The 21,662-nt window shown below is 43.1% G+C and overlaps 1 protein-coding gene across 1 annotated transcript in view; it reads right to left on the reverse strand.

The window, feature by feature from the left end:
* The window catches only part of map3k2 (mitogen-activated protein kinase kinase kinase 2), a 69,787-nt gene that overhangs the window by 26,841 nt on the left and 21,284 nt on the right, over nt 1-21,662 (reverse strand). The window contains exons 12-13 of the mRNA XM_084332315.1: nt 14,479-14,694; nt 1,380-1,528 (exon numbers count right to left, since the gene is read on the reverse strand). Of these exons, the coding sequence (XP_084188441.1) occupies nt 1,380-1,528; nt 14,479-14,694 (365 nt within the window). The remainder of the gene's footprint in view (nt 1-1,379; nt 1,529-14,478; nt 14,695-21,662) is intronic.

Consider the following 21,662-nt stretch of genomic DNA (forward strand, 5'->3'; position numbering starts at 1 on the left):
TTTTAGAATAGAATAGAAACTCAACTCCCGGAGTCAGCATTGCTTGGGGCTTGGGCTGATCGCTATACTAACCCGTTTGGCTGGGTTAGGGGGAGGGCAAGTCATGGGTGGGAATCTGGCGTTGTGGACAGCGACGCCTACAAATCAGGTCTGGGTGCTTGCTCAGCGGAGGCAGGACTTGATGAAGGCAGCGTGACCTCCCACGCGTTACACTTCACCAGTGAGAGTCCTCGCTGCCAGGTGAAAAAAGAGTCACTGGCTGTCGCTGCGCGTGTTGGAGGAAGCGTGCGGATGACTTCAGGGTTCCCTTGTACCGACCAGTAGGAGAACATGCGCACAACAACCAGGTAGGGGAGGGGGGGAATTGGCACAACGACTAAATTGGGACGGGGAGAAAACAGAGAAAAATCTGAGAAAGAGAGGATAAAAAAATTAAATAAAAAAAAAATAAAGAATAGAATAGAAATACTTTAATCCTCCCGAGGGAAATTTGGCACTACAAAAATCGCTCACAGTAAACATTTAGGTAGACAAACAAATCACGAAAAAGAATAACAATGGATTGCCTAAGAATAAAGAATAAAATAAGCCTAAGAATGGGCGGCTGGGTGGCGCAGCGGAGATTGCGCTTGTCACCAATGCAAGAGAATAAGCCTAAGAATAAAATAATAATGTTTTCATACTTTGTATGAATTAAAGCCTCACAGCTTTCCGTTTAAACCACATCTTTTTTCATTCATTCTTCTTTTTATTTTATTAAGCTGCTAGTAGGGACGCCTGAATTCTTTTACTAACGGATTTCCAGTTCCGCGTTCGCGTTCTGCGCTCTGATTGGCCACTGACGTTTCTGGTCGCGCCAATCGTGTGACGGCAAGTTCTGCCACCGGTTAAGCTTAGGCACTCTTTAGAAGTTGGTAAGGTTAGAGTTTGTCTTAGAGCAGGGCGATAGAACGCCAGCCCTGATTCCAAACTCTAACCATAACCAACTTCAAAAGAGTCGCCTAAGCTTAACCAGTGATAAACTAAGCGTTAGGTAGTTTGCTGCTGTTCGAGGCAGAAATGGGCGCGTCACGCGATTGGGCACACATGTCACATGACCAGAAACGTCAGTGGCCAATCAGATCGCACCAGAAACGTCAGTGGCCAATCAGATTGCAGAACGTGAACGCGGAACTGGAAATCCGTTAGTAAAAGAATAGACGCAGTAGGGACAATACTTTTTTTTTGTTTTTATGAATAGAATATTGAAATCCGTCCCGACAGCCATTACGGCCACTATGGCAACAGTAAGATAGTTTCTCTGTGAGTGCAGCCCCTACATCCCCAGACAACCCTCCCCCCTGCAGCCGCTCGGCCTCAACACCCATCCCAGGTCTCACCTTGCTGGTCTCGGGGCTCTCCGGGTCAAACTGGACCTGTTTGACGGCCAGTTCCCGTCCGGTGTCAGCGTCGTAGCAGAGGAAGACCCGACCGAAGGCTCCCTGGCCCAGCAGCTTCCCCAGACGCCAGTTGGTGGGCGCGCGCGGAGCTGGGGGGGGTGACACCAGGACAGGGACGCTGATTTACTTTCATTTAAATAAAAACATTTAATTTATTAGTTGACAAACATGCTCCTTTTAAAAAAGTCTGCATTAAAGATATAATACCCTGGTTTTCTCAGGAATTGTCAACCCTAATTAAAGACAGAAATGCTGCATGGTCGAACTCGTACATAACACCGAGCATGTAAGACGTGCTTTTCGCCGCTCCGCCGGTTTGTGACAAACTTCAATTATAAATAGTCCTTTAACTACGTTTTTTCTTTTTGGACTTTGGACACTGGACAACGTATGTTCATCTACCAGTCAGGCAGACTTTTCGACACTTTAAATCGTCCATGGGTCCTGTTAAACCCAAATTAAGGACGACGCGTGCAGGACAACAAACAATCTTTGATCAGCCACCCGGGCCACCCCCACCGCACGCGCCAGCTGCTAACATGACCAGCGGCAGCGCCTTTGATCTAGGGGCCTTACAATCAATGCTGAACTCGCTGAAGGAAGATATTTGTGGCAGAATTGACTCATCGGCAACTAACCTGAGAGCTGAAATCCTTGCAGTGCGCACGGAGCTGGTGAATATTACTGAACCATTGCTGCTGAAAATAAATGAACACGGGCAAACTATCTGCGAGTTGGAACGTGTGACGAGCGACCACAGTGACCAGCTCTCCTCGCTTGACTCCACTGTTAAGGAGCTCACGTCACAGGTGCAATTACTAACCGACAAATGTGAGGACCTAGAGGGGAGATCGAGGAGGAACAACCTTCGACTCGTGGGGATACCTGAGGGCTCGGAGGGTCCGCGGCCAACGGAATTCATTGGCCGCCTACTCAAGAACCTACTGGGCCTGGATGATGAGCCCCTACTCGACAGAGCCCATCGCACTTTGCGGGCTAAACCCAAAGAGGGAGAGACGCCTCGTCCGCTCATCATCAGGGTCCACTTCTTTCATCTCCGGAACGAAATCCTACGTCGGGCCGCGTGAATATTAAAGGCAACCAACTTGTGTTCAGCTTTTCGTTCAGCGTTTCTCTGATTGGCCACACGGCCAATCAATCAATCCACTAGCACGCGGCCTTGCGGCAAGAGAGACAAGAGAGACAAGAGAGTCGCGGCAGAGAGCCGCGCATGCGCATGAGGCTCCCCCAGGTCCTTGTGTTTGAGACAGCCATATTAGACACATAGCCATAATTTAAGATAATAGTTTCCACAGCTCCAGTTAACCTAATTTATACCGTAATGAATCATTAAAAAATATTCCGTTAACTGGAATATGTTGTTTCTTTACACATATGTTGGATTATGTAATTGGGTTGTCATGACAAAACAATAAAAATCGCTACTTTACATCTGGGTGAACGCTGAACCTAGTCAAGCCGCGGGCGGCGCACTGAAGCCGGTGAATGAACAACCGCATTGCCCCGCTGGCTCTAGTTAACCTAATTTATACCGTAATGAATCATTAAAAAATATTCCGTTAACTGGAATATGTTGTTTCTTTACACATATGTTGGATTATGTAATTGGGTTGTCATGACAAAACAATAAAAATCGCTACTTTACATCTGGGTGAACGCTGAACCTAGTCAAGCCGCGGGCGGCGCACTGAAGCCGGTGAATGAACAACCGCATTGCCCCGCTGGCTCTAGTTAACCTAATTTATACCGTAATGAATCATTAAAAAATATTCCGTTAACTGGAATATGTTGTTTCTTTACACATATGTTGGATTATGTAATTGGGTTGTCATGACAAAACAATAAAAATCGCTACTTTACATCAGGGTGAACGCTGAACCGAGTCAAGCCGCGGGCGGCGCACTGAAGCCGGTGAATGAACAACCGCATTGCCCCGCTGGCTCTAGTTAACCTAATTTATACCGTAATGAATCATTAAAAAATATTCCGTTAACTGGAATATGTTGTTTCTTTACACATATGTTGGATTATGTAATTGGGTTGTCATGACAAAACAATAAAAATCGCTACTTTACATCAGGGTGAACGCTGAACCGAGTCAAGCCGCGGGCGGCGCACTGAAGCCGGTGAATGAACAACCGCATTGCCCCGCTGGCTCTAGTTAACCTAATTTATACCGTAATGAATCATTAAAAAATATTCCGTTAACTGGAATATGTTGTTTCTTTACACATATGTTGGATTATGTAATTGGGTTGTCATGACAAAACAATAAAAATCGCTACTTTACATCAGGGTGAACGTTGTTACACTGCCACCACCCACTTCAATGACAGAGCTCTCATATTTGCGAATACATAAACTATATCTTAAATTATGGCTATGTGTCTAGTCTAGTCTAGTATATATATAGTCGTAACAGTGTTTATTATTGCGAGTCCTAACAGTGTTTATTATTTCATAACTGTATGGGCTTTGTTTATACATGTACAGTGACGAGTGAATCTACCGTTGGTTGTTAAAAACGCGAAACATAATAATCAGTCAGCAGCGCTCCACGCTCCACTGCTACCACAGCCCAACACAAGTGCGTTGGAACAGCAGCCCAACACTACAGAAGTTGGTTGCCCGCGCTGCCGCGCTGCCGCGCTTGCTCTTTGGATTTCATTTGGGACGTGGGACGGCTGCGCTTGCCTGCGCGTGGGGGCGCGGCCAATCAGAGAAAAGCCGAACACAAGTTGGTTGCCTTTAATATTCACGCCGTCGGGCCAGCGCGACCTCCCGTGACACCCCTCTACTCTTCCAAGGCAAAAGGCTCTCTATTTTCCCTGATTACACCGTCGCTGTTTCCAAGAAGAGGGCTGCGTTTGGAGGAGTGAAACGTGAACTCCATGCCTGTCCTGGTATCAAGTTTGGGCTGATGTTTCCTGCGGTTCTGAAAATCACTCTGCCGAGTGGTTCAACGCACACGTTTGAAGACCCGGCCGCCGCCTCGACTTTCATAAACACTAAACTCAGAAAAGCGGTTCCCCAGACTGTAACCATCAGCTGAACGGCAAGTTCATAATTCATGTCCATATGACTGAGCATATACAGACTATTTCATTTTGGGACTACGATATTTCACAATATTAACATTTGTCACTTAACCACGGAAGGGGTGGTGTTTATCTTTAGAGTTAGTAATAGTGGGTTATGCGCGCGTCCAATTCGAGGAGACGCATCAGCATGGGAGGGAGGGGGAGGGGGGAGGGAAGGGTTTGTTTATATTTACAGTTCTTTTTGTGCGATGTTTATACTGTTGTTGCTTTTTCTATGACTTGGCCACTGCACAAAAAAAATACTATTAGGACATACTTTTCGATGTTACTCATTGTACACTCAACACCAGTCTATGACTCAACCTAAAACCTCACAGCAGATTGGAGGAGTGGTCAAATTTACTAGTTGGAATTGTAAGGGCTTAAATCAGCCAATCAAACGTAGTAAAGTACTGGGGCATCTTCAGAATTTGGGGGTTCATATAGCTTTCCTTCAGGAAACTCATTTCAAGCTATCTGATTATACCAGACTACGTAAACGATGGGTTGGCCAAGTGTACCACTCATCATTTCAGAGCAGAGCTAGAGGTGTGGCAATTTTAATCCACAAATCAATAAATTTTATTTGCTCAGATGTTCTCTCTGACCCAAATGGTAGATTTGTGCTGGTAACTGGAAAGCTCTGTGGCACCCCAGTGATTATGCTTAATATCTACGGCCCTAACTGGGACAATAGCTCATTTTTTAGATCTGTGTTCTCTTCGATACCCGACCTCTCCACACATTATCTGATATTAGGAGGGGACTTCAATTGCTGGCTTAATCCATCATTGGATCGCTCATCTAACAGAAATGCAGTACTTTCAAGCTCTGCTAAAACCATTCAATCTTTTATGGAAGAGTTTTCACTTTCAGACCCTTGGCGTTTTCACAACCCATCTAGCAGAGCATACTCATTCTTCTCTCATGTTCATCACACCTTCACTCGTATTGATTATTTCTTGATCGACAATCGGCTCATCTCATCAGTATTATCTTGCTCATATGATGCTATTGTCATATCGGACCACTCTCCAGTTCTAATGGAACTGCAAATTAGGGGATGTGATAACACCCGACCACCCTGGCGACTGAATACTAGTTTGTTATCGAACGAAGATTTTGTTACTTTTATTTCCAAGCAGATAGATTTTTTTTTGGATATCAATAAGACGCCTGGGATCTCAGCTTCCTTACTATGGGAGACACTGAAAGCATACTTAAGGGGGGAAATTATTTCTTACTGCACTTATGAGACTAGAGCCAGAAAGAAGAAATTAGATAATTTAACCAAACAGATCACTCAGATTGACAACGTTTACTCTATCGCTCCATCACCTGATTTATATAAGGAACGCCTATTGTTACAAGCAGAATTCGATACTCTGACTACCACCCATACCGAAAAATTACTATTCAAATCCAGATACAATTACTATGAACACGGAGATAAGGCGAATAAACTATTAGCTCATCAATTAAGACAGGCATCAGCTTCGCATCAAATACCACAAATCCAAACTTCAACAGGCAGAACTACAGATCCCAAAGAAATTAATGAACAATTTAAAAACTTCTACTCATCTCTCTATGCTGCAGAACAACCCACTGACCCGTCTGCCTTTAGCAACTTTTTTGACTCTCTTGATATTCCTAAAGTTGACTCCGACTCAGCGGTGAAACTGGAGGAGCCTATCACAATAGAGGAGATTGAAGAGGCTGCTCACAACATGCAGGCAGGTAAATGCCCAGGCCCCGATGGTTACCCAATTGAATTCTATAGGAAGTTTTTTGGCAAATTGGCGCCACTTCTTATTGATATGTACAATGAATCCTTCTGCTGTTTTAAATTGCCCCATACACTCACTCAGGCCACAATTTCCTTAATCTTGAAGAAGAACAGAGACCCTCTCCTATGTGGGAGCTACCGTCCTATAAGTTTGCTATCCGTGGATTTAAAGCTTCTTTCCAAACTACTATCTATGCGCTTAGAATCGGTACTACCCTCTATTATTTCCCCAGATCAGACTGGATTCATAAAAAACCGGTACTCTTCTTTTAACACTAGACGGCTTCTTAATATCATGTATAATCCCTCTTCTTCCTCAATATCAGAAGCTGTGATCTCACTAGATGCCGAGAAGGCTTTTGACCGGGTGGAGTGGAGCTACCTATTCTACACCATGGAGAGATTTGGCTTGGGTAAAACATTTATCACTTGGGTGAAACTGCTTTATACCTCCCCTATAGCCTCAGTCAGAACCAACAACACACATTCTGAATATTTCCCTCTCTTTCGCTCTACTCGGCAAGGCTGCAATTTGAGTCCCTTATTATTTAATATCGCAATAGAACCATTGGCCATTGCTCTCAGATCAAATCCTAACATAACTGGTATTCATAGGTTTGGCATCGAACAGAAGACTTCACTTTATGCGGATGACTTGCTTTTATATGTATCGAATCTCTCTGTCTCTATTCCAGCTGCCCTTGATGTTTTCAGTTCATTCGGTGCAATATCAGGATATAAACTAAACTTAGATAAAAGTGAGCTATTCCCTCTGAATGCTGAAGGTCGAAATTACCCCTTACATACTTTACCCTTTAAAATTTCCCCACTTGGCTTCACATATCTTGGCATTCGTTTCACAGACAAATTTAAGGATTTATTTAAATCTAACTTCTCCCCTTTGTTAAGCAAACTGCATAAAGACTTTGAACGATGGTCGCTATTACCCCTGTCCTTAACGGCACGAGTCAACTCAGTTAAAATGAACTCCCTGCCAAAATTCTCATACCTTTTTCAATGTTTACCCATCTTTCTCACACAAGCATTCTTCCAGAAAATTGACAGTTTGGTGTCGCAGTTCATCTGGAATAGGAGAGTCCCTAGGCTCGGTAAAGCCCTCCTACAAAGACCAAAGCCTCTGGGAGGGATGGCTCTGCCCAATTTTAAATTCTATTATTGGGCAGCCAACTTTAGAGCACTACAACATTGGGCAAGGTTTGAAGACACACCTTCATCCCCTGTATGGTTGCTTTTGGAATCCTCTTCTTCCAGCCCTGCCTCACTGGCTGCTCTGGCTCACGCACCTCTACCTTTTCCCACCTCTCCCTACTCTAAAAATATCATTGTCAAATCAACACTCAGGATATGGAACCAGTTCAGACGACATTTTGGTTTACAATCTTTTTCTTTACTAGCTCCAATTACAGCTAACCCTGTTTTCCCCCCCTCTGTGATGGATAGAGCTTTTCTCTCCTGGTCCCCTCTTGGTATTAGAACGTTCAGTGATTTATATATAGAAAATATTTTTGCATCATTTGAACAACTGTCTGACAAGTTCTCTCTTTCGAGGTCACATTTCTTCAGATACTTGCAAGTCCGCAGTTTTGTACGTAATATCAACCCACAGTTCCCCAAACTCCCAGAAGCCACTCCTATTGACACTTTACTAAAGCCTACACTGGTCACAAAGGGTATTATATCTGTCCTGTATGGCTTGATTTCCTCACTGCGTCCTACCTCATTAGAAAAGATCAGGAGGAGATGGGAGGAGGACCTGGGTGAGGACATCACAGAAAACCTGTGGGAGGATATTCTACACCGGGTCCACTCCTCTTCAATTTGTGCCAGGCACGGACTGATCCAATGTAAAATTGTTCACCGTTCACACTTTACTAAAGTCAGGCTAGCCAAGATCTATGGCAACATTGATCCCACCTGTGACAGATGCCACCGTGCCCCTGCTACACATAGTCACATGTTTTGGTCCTGCCCTTCCCTGCATAACTTTTGGTCTGAAATATTTGAAACTATCTCAAATAGTATTGAGATCCCAATCAGCCCGACAGCCATAACTGCTTGCTTTGGTGTCTCTATCTCCCCTACTACTCTGTCTCTGCCACGATATAAAGCTGACCTGGTGGCATTTGTTACTCTCCTGGCTAGACGTCTCATTTTACTGCATTGGAAGTCACCCACTCCTCCATCTCACTCTATGTGGCTCAGGGATATTTTGCACTTCCTTAAGATGGAGAAAATAAGGTGTGTCATAAGGGGTTCTACAGCTAGATTTTATAAAACATGGGGCCGTTTCTTTACCTATGTTGGGGAACAAGGCTCAATCGACCCCCCATAAATAATGCTCACTCCTAACCTAGCACAGTCCAGTCGAGTGACCTATCTACTTGTGCAAATGTAACCGATGTCTACCTTCTCATTTAAAAAAAAATTTTGTTCCATTCCTCTATTCCTGCTGTACAGTGCTTGTCCTGAGTGTACATATCTGTTTAATTGACTATGTCCGAAACAATATCTATATTTATTTTGTGGTGTACTATTTTTTAGTCTATATATTCAACAGACCTATACTTTGACTACTTATACGTAGCCATGTGCAACATGTATATTATTTACATTCAACAGACCTATATTTTGTTTATTTATACATAGTTTTGTGCAATAGGTATATTGTTTATCCAACAGACCTATATTTTGACTAACTATATGTACCTTTGTGCAATATGTATATTGTCTACACTCAACAGACCTATATTTTGACTACTTATATGTAGATATGTGCAATACGTCTGGCATATATGTGTACAATTTGACCTTGTGATGATCTCATATTGCAATGAAAAAACTTCAATAAACAAAGTTTTGGAAAAAAGAAATGCTGCATGGTCTCGGGCCAGGCGTTCTGGAGACCCTCAACATTGGCTTTCTTTTAGGCAAATTAGGAACAAATGTACTGCAGTAGTAAGAAAATCTAAAACTGATACTATCTGGAGTTGGTTACAAACTCATACTCTAATCCGGCAAAATTTTGGAGTGCGGTGAATGTGAACAAAATAAAATCATCTAATTCTTTACCCTCTCATATTAAAGTTGAAAACTGTGTGATCTCTGAGCAGAGTGAAATTTGTGTTACCTTCAATAGGCATTTTGCAGAGGCTGGTAATTTATTTAATAGGAACTATAATGGACCTTGTCCTGTTGATTCTGATTGTTTGTACCCTGTGGGCGTCACTTCCCATTTCTCCTTTCAACCTTTTACACAGTCAGCTGTATTTGATGCTTTGCAATCAATTGATGCAAAGTGTTCTACAGGTGAGGATAACTTAAGAGTATTTTTTTATTAAGTTGGCTGCACCAGTTATGGCTGAACAGATTACTTATATTTTTAATCTCTCTATCTCATCAAGTAGATTTCCTCTAGTTTGGAAATCTGCACGGGTGATTCCTTTACATAAGGGAGGTGATAGGGATAACTTAGATAATTATCGTCCTATCTCCAGGCTACCTTGCTTAGCTAAAGTCCTGGAAACACTAGTAAGTAAACAACTTAAATTTTACCTTTCAACTAACTCCATACTTAGCTCTCAACAATCTGGTTTTAGAGCTAAACATAGTACAACATCAGCCATAACTTTGGTTACAAGTGACATTATTTCAGCATTAGATAAGAAGAAACATTGTGCTGCCCTCTGTTGATTTATCAAAAGCATTTGATACAGTTGATCACTACTTACTTCTAAAGAAACGATCTAACATTGGGTTGGATGATAATGCCTGTGTCTGGTTTCAGGATTATCTATCTTCTAGGCGGCAGTGTGTGAAGTTAGGTCAAGCACAATCTGAATTCTTGGCCATGACTAAAGGTGTGCCACAAGGTTCAGTTTTGGGTCCTGTCCTTTTTACAATTTATATTAATGATATTGTTTCTTCTTTGTATGGATGTCATGCCCATTTGTATGCTGATGACACAATTGTGTACTGTATTGCAGACTCTGTACAGCTGGCCTTTGAGAAATTGCAACTTTCCTTTTATGCTCTACAGTCTACAGGATGCCCTTACTAGTCTTAAATTGGTTCTTAATGCTAGTAAGACAAAGTTTATGTTGTTTTCAAGAGCAAGGAATATTAACTTTGATGATGTGAGGATATCTACTGTCAGTGGCTCTTGTATAGAGAGAGTCACTGAGTATAAATATCTTGGCCTGTGGCTCAACGAGAAATTAACATTTAAGTTCCATGTGGAAAGTCTTGCCACTAAACTGCGACAGAAAATTGGTTTCCTGTACAGAAACAGATCCAATTTTCCTCTATTTAGTAGAAAAAGAATTGTGGAATCAGTCTTCTTATCAGTTTTGGACTATGGTGATGTAATTTATAGGCATGCTGCGGCATCAACTCTTAAACCTCTGGATTCTGCATATCACTCAGCTCTCAGATTTATAACTGGTGACAGATATGATACTCACCAGAGTATCTCTCTTGCAGAAAGGCGCAACAAACACTGGTATTTATTTATTTTTAAAGACCTTATTGGTAAACAACCTGTTTATATCTCCTCGCTGTTAGATTGGAACCTATTCAACTCGATCGAATGACTGGATGGTTCTTAGGGTTCCTCAGATTTGTTCTGAGCTAGGGAAGTCAGCCTTTTCCTTTGATGCCTCTAACTCATGGAATGTCCTTCAACTCACGCTAAAATTGGAGGTTCTCCCTTCCCTTGGAATGTTTAAATGTATGATTTCAGACCATTGTGTGACTACCTGTAACTGTTTTAGTTGATATTTTAAATTTATTTTTAAACGTTTTAAATTGTTTTACTCTGGTGTTTAAATTTCTGTGAATATTGTTTTTATTATGTACTGTACAATCGTCGTTTCTGTAAATGAGGGAAACCTCAGATGCTTACGATTTTAAATAAAGGTTGAAATGAAAAAAAAATGTCATTTGTAGACACAGTTGACTGGCCGGATTCAAATGAGGTTAACCCTTTCACTACCACACAACAAAGGGTTAACCCTTTCACAACCACACTACAGAAGGTTAACCTTTCACTAACATACTACAGAAGGTTAACCTTTCACTAACACACTACAGAAGGTTAATCTTTCACTAACACACTGACTACAGACTGTTAATAGTGAAAGGGTTAAAGAAACACGCCAGCATTATGGGAAACGTGCTGACCGACCGTCTTCTCCAGAGTCAGACAAAAAGATAAATACCAATTTCCTCTCCGTGCGTTCAGTAGAAGCTAGCCTAGCTTAGCACAAATTGATGGAAGTAGCTAACGGAACGTAGGCCAAATGCGTCCACATTTTCATAGGATTCGATCACATTTTCATAACAATAGCACCCTGCGCCGTTTTCATTGAGGTTTCTTACAAATTAACGATGCTTTATCTTGTCCTTTATATGCCGATTATAGTTAGAATCTCAAATTGTACCATATGTCCCCCTTTAGACAACACATGTAACGCTACCAGCGCACTTCTGTTAAGATAATTAGTTGGCCATTTTCGGTCGCTATACCGAGGTCGCAGTAATAGTTTAACGCTGTTCAGATCACGTCGGAGAATATAGACACATCCCGGTGACCTGCGACCTGTCGCTAACGCTCTTGGGAAATGCAGTGTTGTAGTTCTCAACATTTTCAGCCTTTAATTTTAAACCAATGCTGCCATCTACTGACGACAAAAAAGTGTTGTCTAATCGTCACCTTGAGAGCCACTTCCGTATACAGCGGCGCCCCAAACCCATTCTAGAGATTCCCACTTTTTGCTGGGAGTGGGGCGTGGCCGTATTTGGTCCCAGACAATAAGAGTGGCCGCATTTGGGCACCGTGACGTTAGATTAAAACTCCGGGAGAGGTGTTTTTGGCCAACAGCTAGGCTAGCTGGTTCGTATCCACTTCCATTCATTTGTGTTAAGCTAGGCTAACTTGCAGCCGGATAGCTTTCTACTGAACAGAAAAAGTATTTCTATTCTATTCTAACAAACAGTTGTCTGACTCTGGAGAAGACGGTAAGCGTGTTTCCCATAATGCCAGCATGTTCCTTTAAAAGGAACACACCAACCTCCAGAGAGAGACAAGATAGATAGATACCAGTTTACTCTCTGTGCGTTCAGTAGAAAGCTATCTGGCTGCATGTTAGCCTAGCTTAGCACAATGAATGGAAGCGGACATGGCCGGTTAGCCTTCGGGAGAGGCATTAGTTAGACAATGCCTAGGCTAACCGGCCATGTCTGCTTCCATTCATTGTGCTAAGCTAGGCTAACGTGTAGCCAGATAGCTTTCTTCTGAATGCACAGAGAGGAAACTGGTATCTATCTTCTTGTCTGACTCTAGAGAAGACGGTAAGCTAATTTCCCAAAATGTTGGCGTGTTCCTTTAAGTTCATGTGTGTGTTCTGTGTAAATACGGGACATGATTTGGACAAGACAAACCACCACTAGAGGGCATCATGTTCCTTTAACCCTTTCACTGCCACAATACAGAAGGTTAACCCTTTCACTGCCAAACGACAACAGGTTAACCCTTTCACTGCCACACGACAAAGGGTAAACCCTTGGCGGCTGAGTGGCGCAGTGGGCAATGCGCTCACCACTAACGCAGGATATGCTGGTATCGAGCCCAGCTCTCTGCGTTGCTACCGGCTTGGCCAGTCGTCATTAGGGGTGGGAATCACCAGTTTCATCACGATACGATACGATATCGATTCTTTGGACAACGATACGATATTTTCCGATATCACAAAGTCTGCCACGATACGATACGATTCGATTCGATTCAGGTGCCTGCGATCGATATGAGACGATATTATATGCCCATTTAACACAATCAGTAACATTTAAATCAACAACAAAAAAAGGGAATGGAAATATCATTTGACATTTAAATGTTTGATCTCTTCCAGACATTTAAATGAAAAACAATCTATTGTTTATAATACAAATAGACCTCCTGTTCACTGTTTTTAGTTCGTTTTTCTTTTTTTCCCCTATATTAATATCCTATCACAGCGCTGTATTTTTGAATGGAAAAGGCATATTGGGAGTCAGAAGGTGCAGTACCGGCCAGATCCTGTTAGTGGGGCTATCTCCTTCCCAGTCCCTAGTGGACCTCTGCTGCTCTCTCTATCAGCTTAGCTTAGTTAGCTCAAGCTAACGCAACGTTAATTTCGGTATTTAACGCGACGTGGGCATAAAGGAATGGCGAGGATGGAAAGCATGTTAGATGCATTTGACCCCTTATGGGGGAAAAAACAACAGGCACTTATTTCGGGCAAAATAGGCGGACTCTGAAGCAATGCAGTCTAACGTCTACACACGGAGCTGCGCTGAGCTACTGTTGTTGTTGCAGCCAGCCGGGCGGATATGCTCACGAGGGGATTTTCAAAATAAGAGTATCGCAATATGAATTGATCTTTTTACGTTGCATCGATCCTATTTGATAATTGATAATAGATCGATATATCGATCTGGATCGATGTATCGTCCCACCCCTAGTCGTCATACTAACACAATTGGCAGTGTTAGAGGGTGGGAAAGCCGGTGGGTGGGGATGGGACGTTGTGGACAGCGACTCCTACAGGTCGGTTGGTGCGCCTGTACAGCAGAATCAGGAAGTATCGGGGGCAGCGTGAGCCTCCCACGCGTTACTCCTCGCCACTGAGAGATTGCGCTGTTCAGGTGAAAAGATGTGACAGCTGCCTCCTCGTGTACCGGAGGGGACACGTGATGCAAGGCTTGGTCCTCACTGCAACCGACCGGTGGGAGGCATAGTCTAGCAACGTTCGAAACAGGGGAGGGGAGAATTGAAGGGAGAATTTGGCGAGGCGAAATTGTGATGGGAGAAAAATAGAAAGAGAAAAAGTGGATAAAAAAAAGGGTAAACCCTTTCACACTACAGAAGGTTAACCCTTTACTATCACACTACCGACGATAGTAAAGGGTTAACCGTATGTAGTGTGACAGTGAAAGGGTTAAGTTCATGTGTGCATTCTGTGTAAATACGGGATATGATGTGGACAAGACAAACCACCACCAGGGCAGTGCATCCATCAGGTACCGGCTTGAATGAGAGCACGGATTCACGAGACCCATTTGTGACAAGCGGGGGAAAAAAGGGACTTACAGCGGCTCGGGGGGCTGATGTCCATGACGGAGAGGGTGGGCTCGATGTCGCTGCCCCGCCGCGGCCGCCGGCCCGGTCCCGGGGGCTCCTCCAGGTCGGGGGTGAACACGCTGCTGCCGCTGCTGGTGCTGGGAGACTGGTCCGTGGGGCTGAAGCTGACCGGAGAGCGGAAGCCGTGCACCTGGGTCCGCCGCGCCCGCGGGAAGGTCTTCCGCCCTGCAGAGGACAGAGAGGGAGGGAGGGAGGGTTGGCGTGGAGGAAGAGAATGAAAAGGCACGAATAACCGCTTAACTCTTTGAGCGTCAGCCGCTTAAGCCATCCTTGTACTCATTGCGCCACCGCTGTAAGAGATAGGGATTTTCACTGTGCGTCGCGGTGTTTGCAGGGCTATCATCTATATTCTATATTATAGCTATGGAGACAATACTATGGCTTCATTTGACATTAACACATTCAGTGCCATGCCCCTTTGACCATATTAGGGCTACCGTGCCAATAAGGAAGTCAATGGGAGGTCGGGAAATTTGCGAAGGCTTAAACTATATCTTAAATTATGACTATGGGTCTAAAACACCCCTCGCTTGGTTGCAGTCAACATGTACGAAACGGATTGTTTTTTCATTGGTACATTTCCGTTTTATACCGTTTTGAATAAGAGTATAGTTTTGGAGAGTTCTAGTAATTCCAGAGAAATTCCGCGATAATAGCTCTTTAGTGGAATACACAAAACACGTCGTAATTTTTCGGCTGATGAATAGTTTCAAATAAACGCTAGATTATCGATAGTAGATTGTGTACTTATGCATGCTAGAGAAGCGGGCTGAAAAATCGATTATCCATGCCGTGCTTAGCGCTAACGTTACGCACACACACACATGTTGTGATCTCTGTGAAAAAAACATCTGATTAACCCAAAACTGGTAAAATAGAGTCCTTACCTCACATCAGATGTTCTGCAAAAAGATTAATCCAATTCCTGATCGCCATTCCAAATATTGATCGCGTTTATTGATCCAACATTATAGTCCAAAACACATAATCGAAAGCTGCTCCCAGCCTCCCCAGTTAATGTGGTAACAGATACTGCTTGGCAAAGAAGGGAAAACCCCGGACCGGACTTTTTTTCTGATGCACATGCCCACCCAATCCAATCCAATGATGTGCAATACCATCCGGGAGACGATAGGCGGCGGTATTAGCCCTTTTCGAGCTCAGACCCATTCCCAATGATAACGTCAGGCTGGATGGATGAAAAATGAATGTATATTGCTAATAAAAGAAATAACGATTAAAACCTGAGTTTTCTCGTTTTTTCTCTGGCCTTGGAACTCAACGCATGGCGAGTTAAGCCGACTAATCTCGTCGTTGGCACTGAATGTGTTAACTATCCATCGTTCAACATGTGAAAAAGAATGAATTTTTTCATGTATACGTTCGCGTGTTATACCGTGGTGAATATTGTATAGTTTCAGAGTGATCCTGGCTAATTCCTGGTAACTGTGCTATGGAGCGATATGTGAATTTTGCTAAAAACTTTCGCGTTGCTCGTCTGGACACGCTACTATTTCCAAATCAAAGGTATATAATAGGTATTATGTTTCATCATGAATGCATGAAAGGGGGCGGCTGATTGGCGCAGTGGTCAAGGCGCTCGCCACTAACGCAGGAGACGCTGGGTTCGAGCTCAGCTCTCGGCGTTGCTACCGGCTGACCGGTCGTTCATACTAACACAATTGGCAAGTGTTAGAGGGTGGGAAAGCCGGTGGGTGGGGATTGGACGTTGTGGACAGCGACTCCTACAGGTCGGTTTGGTGACGCCGGTGCGGCGGAAGCAGGAAGTAGCGGGGGCAGCGTGAGCCTCCCACGCGTTACTCCTCGCCACAGAGTTCGAGCTGCTGCGGTGAAAAGATGCGACAGGCTGCCTCCTCGTGTACCGGAGGGGACACATGATGCAAGGCTTCTATCCTCACTACAGCCGACCAGTGGGAGGCATAGTCTAGCAACGTTCAAGACAGGGGAGGGAAGAATTGGATAATATGAAATTGGGATGAGAGAAAAATAGAATGGGGAGAAAAAGTGATGCTTTGATCGTCAGCAACGGCATACGTTTTGGAGTATGTTACATACTCGTTGCGATCGATGTGAAATCATTGTTGGATCGAAGTAGGATTGATGTCATATAGTCCTTACCTTTACTAGGAGGTATCCCAAAAAGAATATTCCAATTGTCTGATCGCGATTTCCAGTATTGATGTCGATCGGGTCCCTGACATGAAGTGGCACAAGATATGCCTCAAATGTGCTGAACGCGTTTCGAAGTGGTCGGATGAAGCGATTTACTTGGCTTGATCTAAATGATCCGCCCAGACTAAATTAGATGTGACAGTGTGAAATAAGGTTTCAAAGGGTGGGGATACTGCCACCTAGCAGGATGCGGCCGGTATTGCACTCTAGGGATCTCAGAATGATTTCCTATGGTAACACCGAGGTCCGTGAACCTGTAATGAATAAAAAAAATCGAATAAAAGTCAAAACTGCCAAAACCCGACTATACTCAGGTATGGCGCTCAACCGCTGGCGAGATAACCCGACTTTACTCTGGTCTGGCGCCCAATGAGTTAAGCCCTAGCTATATTTTCAGAAAATCTGCCTAAAGGTACATACCAAAGTAAATGGAAGATTGCCAAACTTCTACAAGGTCCATTTGCATGTACTTGGTATCTAGGGACATCTATGGACCTCAGTGTCACAAATATTGTGTCTGTTACTAGGCTTGAGTAAATTGGAATGAACCAAAAGGATAATATAAATTATTATAAAAAAGAAAATAGTCATCTTTGACGGTGAATAAACACCACGCTAACATTGACCAAAAGTGAAAGATTTGACCATTGACCAAATAGTGCTGAAAATATACACTTTGACTGCTGTTTTGATAGGGTTAGGGTCTTTACTCTTGGCTACATTTGAAACAGAAACACATCATCACTTAACACATCCTGCGCCAAAAACGAGTTTACTCGTTATTGCCCGCCAATCTAATAAGGCCAACGAGTTGACTCGTTTTTATGATCGTTATTTCCTTTATTCGCTATTGGCATTCATAATTCATCCAGGAAGGCTCCGGGAGCCAGCTGGACTCTGTCTGATATTTCAACGCCTCAATACTGCCGCCTGGTGGATTTCGGGCGAGTTGCACTCCACTCTAAACCGGATGTGGCGCTCTGTGCATCTGGGAAAATCCTCCGGCAGAGCTATCTTGTTATGTTGATCAAGACAAACACTCGAGTGCATTTGATCTCGTTCGAGACGCAAGAATCAATATGCTTTCGCCGTTTATTGCGTCATACAAACGGAAAATGGATCTAGTAGATCGAAATCAAATAATTGGATTTTTTTTTCTCCAGACTCATCGGCCACAGGTAAGAGGAATCTAACGTTAATTCCAGATCGATTGTCCATTTATTTCATTGCAATCCATCCGATCAACGTATGATGTCGTACTAAGGAAAGCCGTTACTGACAATCAAGGAATCATAAACGACCCCCCCCCCCCTTTCCTTCACGCATGATGGAGCATAATGTATACCGAGCATATGCATTTGAATTTTTTAATATAGTGTATAGGAACGAAACGCCAATCGATTATGTATAATATGCGTCTGGGCCTATAACTCACGTTCTAGGAATTACTGCTCTCTAAAAACATACTTATATTCACAACGGTACTAACACGACAATGTATGAGTGGAAAAATATAACGTTCCCACATCCGGAACGATAGATAACCGATGTTGAATGGGCCATAGTAATGTCGATATAGCTATAATATTTAAAAAGTTATAGCCCTGCAAAGAAGGTGAGCGACTCCATAGGCTTACACAGGGATTAAAGCAAAAAAAAATCTCCTGACTGAATTTTTTTTCAGGCCAAGTCATATTCTTATTTTAACCTCCACTGTATTTCTTTTTAATAGCGTTGGCGTTTTAAGGGAGCCTACTTGTTTCGGTTTCGTCGATAATCCAATGTACAGTTACCCCCCCACCCCGCCTACCCAACCCTTCCCTCCCCAACCACCTCCAATGTACAGTCCCCCCCCCTCCACCCAACCTCCTCCAATGTACAGTTTCTTCGTCAAATGTATATGCTCTCTTTTTTAGACTCTTATTGTATCACAAACAATACTGTGTAAATCTGGTACGTCATAAATGTATAGATGTAGCAGTATTATCTATCTGTATGTCATGTATGTCATATATGTTATGATGAATTGAAAATGGGGGACCCTGATGTAAAGAGGAAAGTCTTTCTCTGGTCTGCAACCCCTTGACAATTGTGTGTATTGAGCTGTACTGTATTGTACCCATTCTGCAATCTGTTATAACAATCAATCAATATTTAACCGATTGCAGAATGGGTACAATACAGTATGGCTCAATACACACAATTGTTAAGGGGATGCAGACCAGAGAAAGACGTTCGTCTTGTTTACATCATCAGGGTACCCCATTTTCAATTCATAGTGACATTTATGACATGCATGACATTGACATCATGACATTTATGGCATAGGGACATACTACAGGTATATAGTACCGTTACATTTGTGACATATACGATATGCAAATATACAGTAATGTTACCCATAGATCCTGACAGAGATTATACATATGATGGTGAGGAGACTGTACATTAGGAGGGGGTGGGTGGGTGGGAGAAAATATACAGTACTGTTACCCATAGATCCTAACAGAGATTATATACATATGGGGAGGAGACTGTACATTAGGAGGGGGTGGGTGGGAGAGAAATATACAGTACTGTTACCCATAGATCCTAAGAGAGATTATATGCATATGATGGGGAGGAGACTGTACATTAGGAGGGGGTGGTGGTAGAAAAAAGATACATACGGTGGGGAGAGAATATATACGGTGGGGAGGAGACTGTCTACAGATACACCTGTGTGATGTTGCTACGGAGTTAAGCTAATAAACGTATACTCACAACCACAGCAGGGGACTCACATATTGTACTGTGAAGTAACACGACAATGACAAACGTGTTGTTTCTGTTTTTCTTTTTGACATCGTTGCGGCACACGGAACAAGTTAACTCACCACTACAGCCCCCAGTAGCGCTGCCTAGCCAGTCTCTTCAAACGTCCTCTCCTCTCGAAACTTTGTTAGGTGGTCCCGCTGATCCTTTTCATCTGAGAACCCCGCGGTGGGTTCTCTTTTTAGTGGCCGGCTTACTCCTTCCATTTAACCGACGCTATTAAGCTAACGTTAGCTAATCGGTATATAGCAGCGAGTGCAAGCAGCGTGGTGGCTGTGACGTTGGTAAACAAGCAGTTGACGCGTGAGGCTGCAAAAAAGGCGACTCGTAAAACCAAAACACACCGCAGTTTTTAATTATTCTACATGACTATTTTGTTACCCTGCCATGTGGCGGACAAACTTCTCAGACCTCGCAATTGTCACTCGCCCAATAGCCTGCAGCTGCAACGCGGAGCGAGCCTCCGGAGTGAGCAGCGTAATCCTGTCTCTCGAGTCGCTGAGTGATGATGACTGCTTGGCGCGATAGGGAAAAAAAGCCCTTTTCCATATTTGGCGCCTCTGATTGGCTCAATTTTGTTTCAATCTGTATGCATCTACAAATCATGCAAATACTTCCGTCAGACTGCGAATCAAATGGACGGATCTTCCCAATCAAATTGACGGAAATCCGTCTGGAGACGGAACGCTTTAATGCATGCTTACAGCACTGGCAGAGAGTGGTATAAGATGGGCAAACTGCGTGGCACAGAATGTGTTAATACGGACTGAATTTATCTATTTGTGACGTGAAATAAATCTCGGCCCGGTACCGGTCGGGCTTAAGAGGTTAAGACTGTGTTGTAGAATGAAACGTTACTTCTAACTTTGTTTTGACCAAGATTTTCAGGTTACTAGTTAAAAGGAAATCTGCTGGAAACCTACCTAAGGAGGCAGGGATTTTGTAGGTAAAGGAAATCATCTCCCTCTAATACCGATTTCAAAGAGCAGTGTCTTCAGTTGTTTGAAGTATATAAGTTGTTAAAAAATGTATGTTTCCCAAGATTCGTCACACAATGACTTTGAGGAACTCTTAACATTTTAGGGAAATACACTTATTTGCCATTTTCCCCCAGAGTCAGACAAGACGATTGATATCAATTTCATCTCTGTGCATCAGTTGGAGTTATTGGAAGTTGCATTTCTTCACCTTTGAGGGAGCTAGGCTAGCTGCTCTCTACTGCTTCCAGTCCTTGTGCTAAGCTAGGCTAGCTGCTCCCTACCGCTTCTAGTCCTTGTGCTAAGCTAGGCTAGTGTGCACCTGGCTGGACCTCTCTCTGCGGCTACTGGACATGAAAATTATATCAATCTTCTTAAGATTGTAAATGGATGTTTTTGTGTGTGAGAGATTATGGGGCAAAATAAAATAAATCATCAGTTCTTTTGGTGAAGTGCCCTTTAACATTTTGCCTGCATCTCAAGCTAGTCCTCTCTCTCTCTCTCTCTCTCTCTCTCTGTGATTAATAATTAATAATTGCGTTGTTTGTGAACAAATGTATAGGACTCCAGAGATTATTTTACAGCCTGCCTGTACAACAAACAGAAGGAAGTTTGGTTTTGTTCCAGAGGCCATTCGACTGGTGAATGGCCACAGTACAAGGAATGGTCAGTTCACTAATATGCACCTTTTGACCCTTTGATTTGAAGATTTGACAAAAGTGCACTTTTTTTGTACTGACCGAATTAATTTATTAGACATGACAGATCAACAATATAAGGATCCTGTTCCAACAGTGTCATGTCTCTTGTGCTTTAACACTTCCAGTGCCACTTGTTAACATGGTAAACATGGTTAAATGCCACCACCCACTTCAATGATAGCGTTGTGGACGCATAATCTCTGTCTTAAATTATGTGTCTAATCTGCCCGTCGTTTATCAATGACTTGTTTCCGGTCAACATTGTCGAAACGGATTGTTTTTTTTTAATCGCTTGATTTCCGTTTTATAGCGTTCTGAAAAGCCCTCGTTTTCAAGGAAAATATAAAGATTCCGTGATAAACGGCATTTACTGGAATATTCTGGCATACACAAAAACGTTTCGGCCTATTTATGAATCGTTTTCAAATAAACGCTAGATTATTGATAG

The sequence above is a fragment of the Notolepis coatsorum genome (genome assembly GCF_963971535.1).
Source record: "Notolepis coatsorum genome assembly, chromosome: 1".
Taxonomy (NCBI): domain Eukaryota; kingdom Metazoa; phylum Chordata; class Actinopteri; order Aulopiformes; family Paralepididae; genus Notolepis; species Notolepis coatsorum.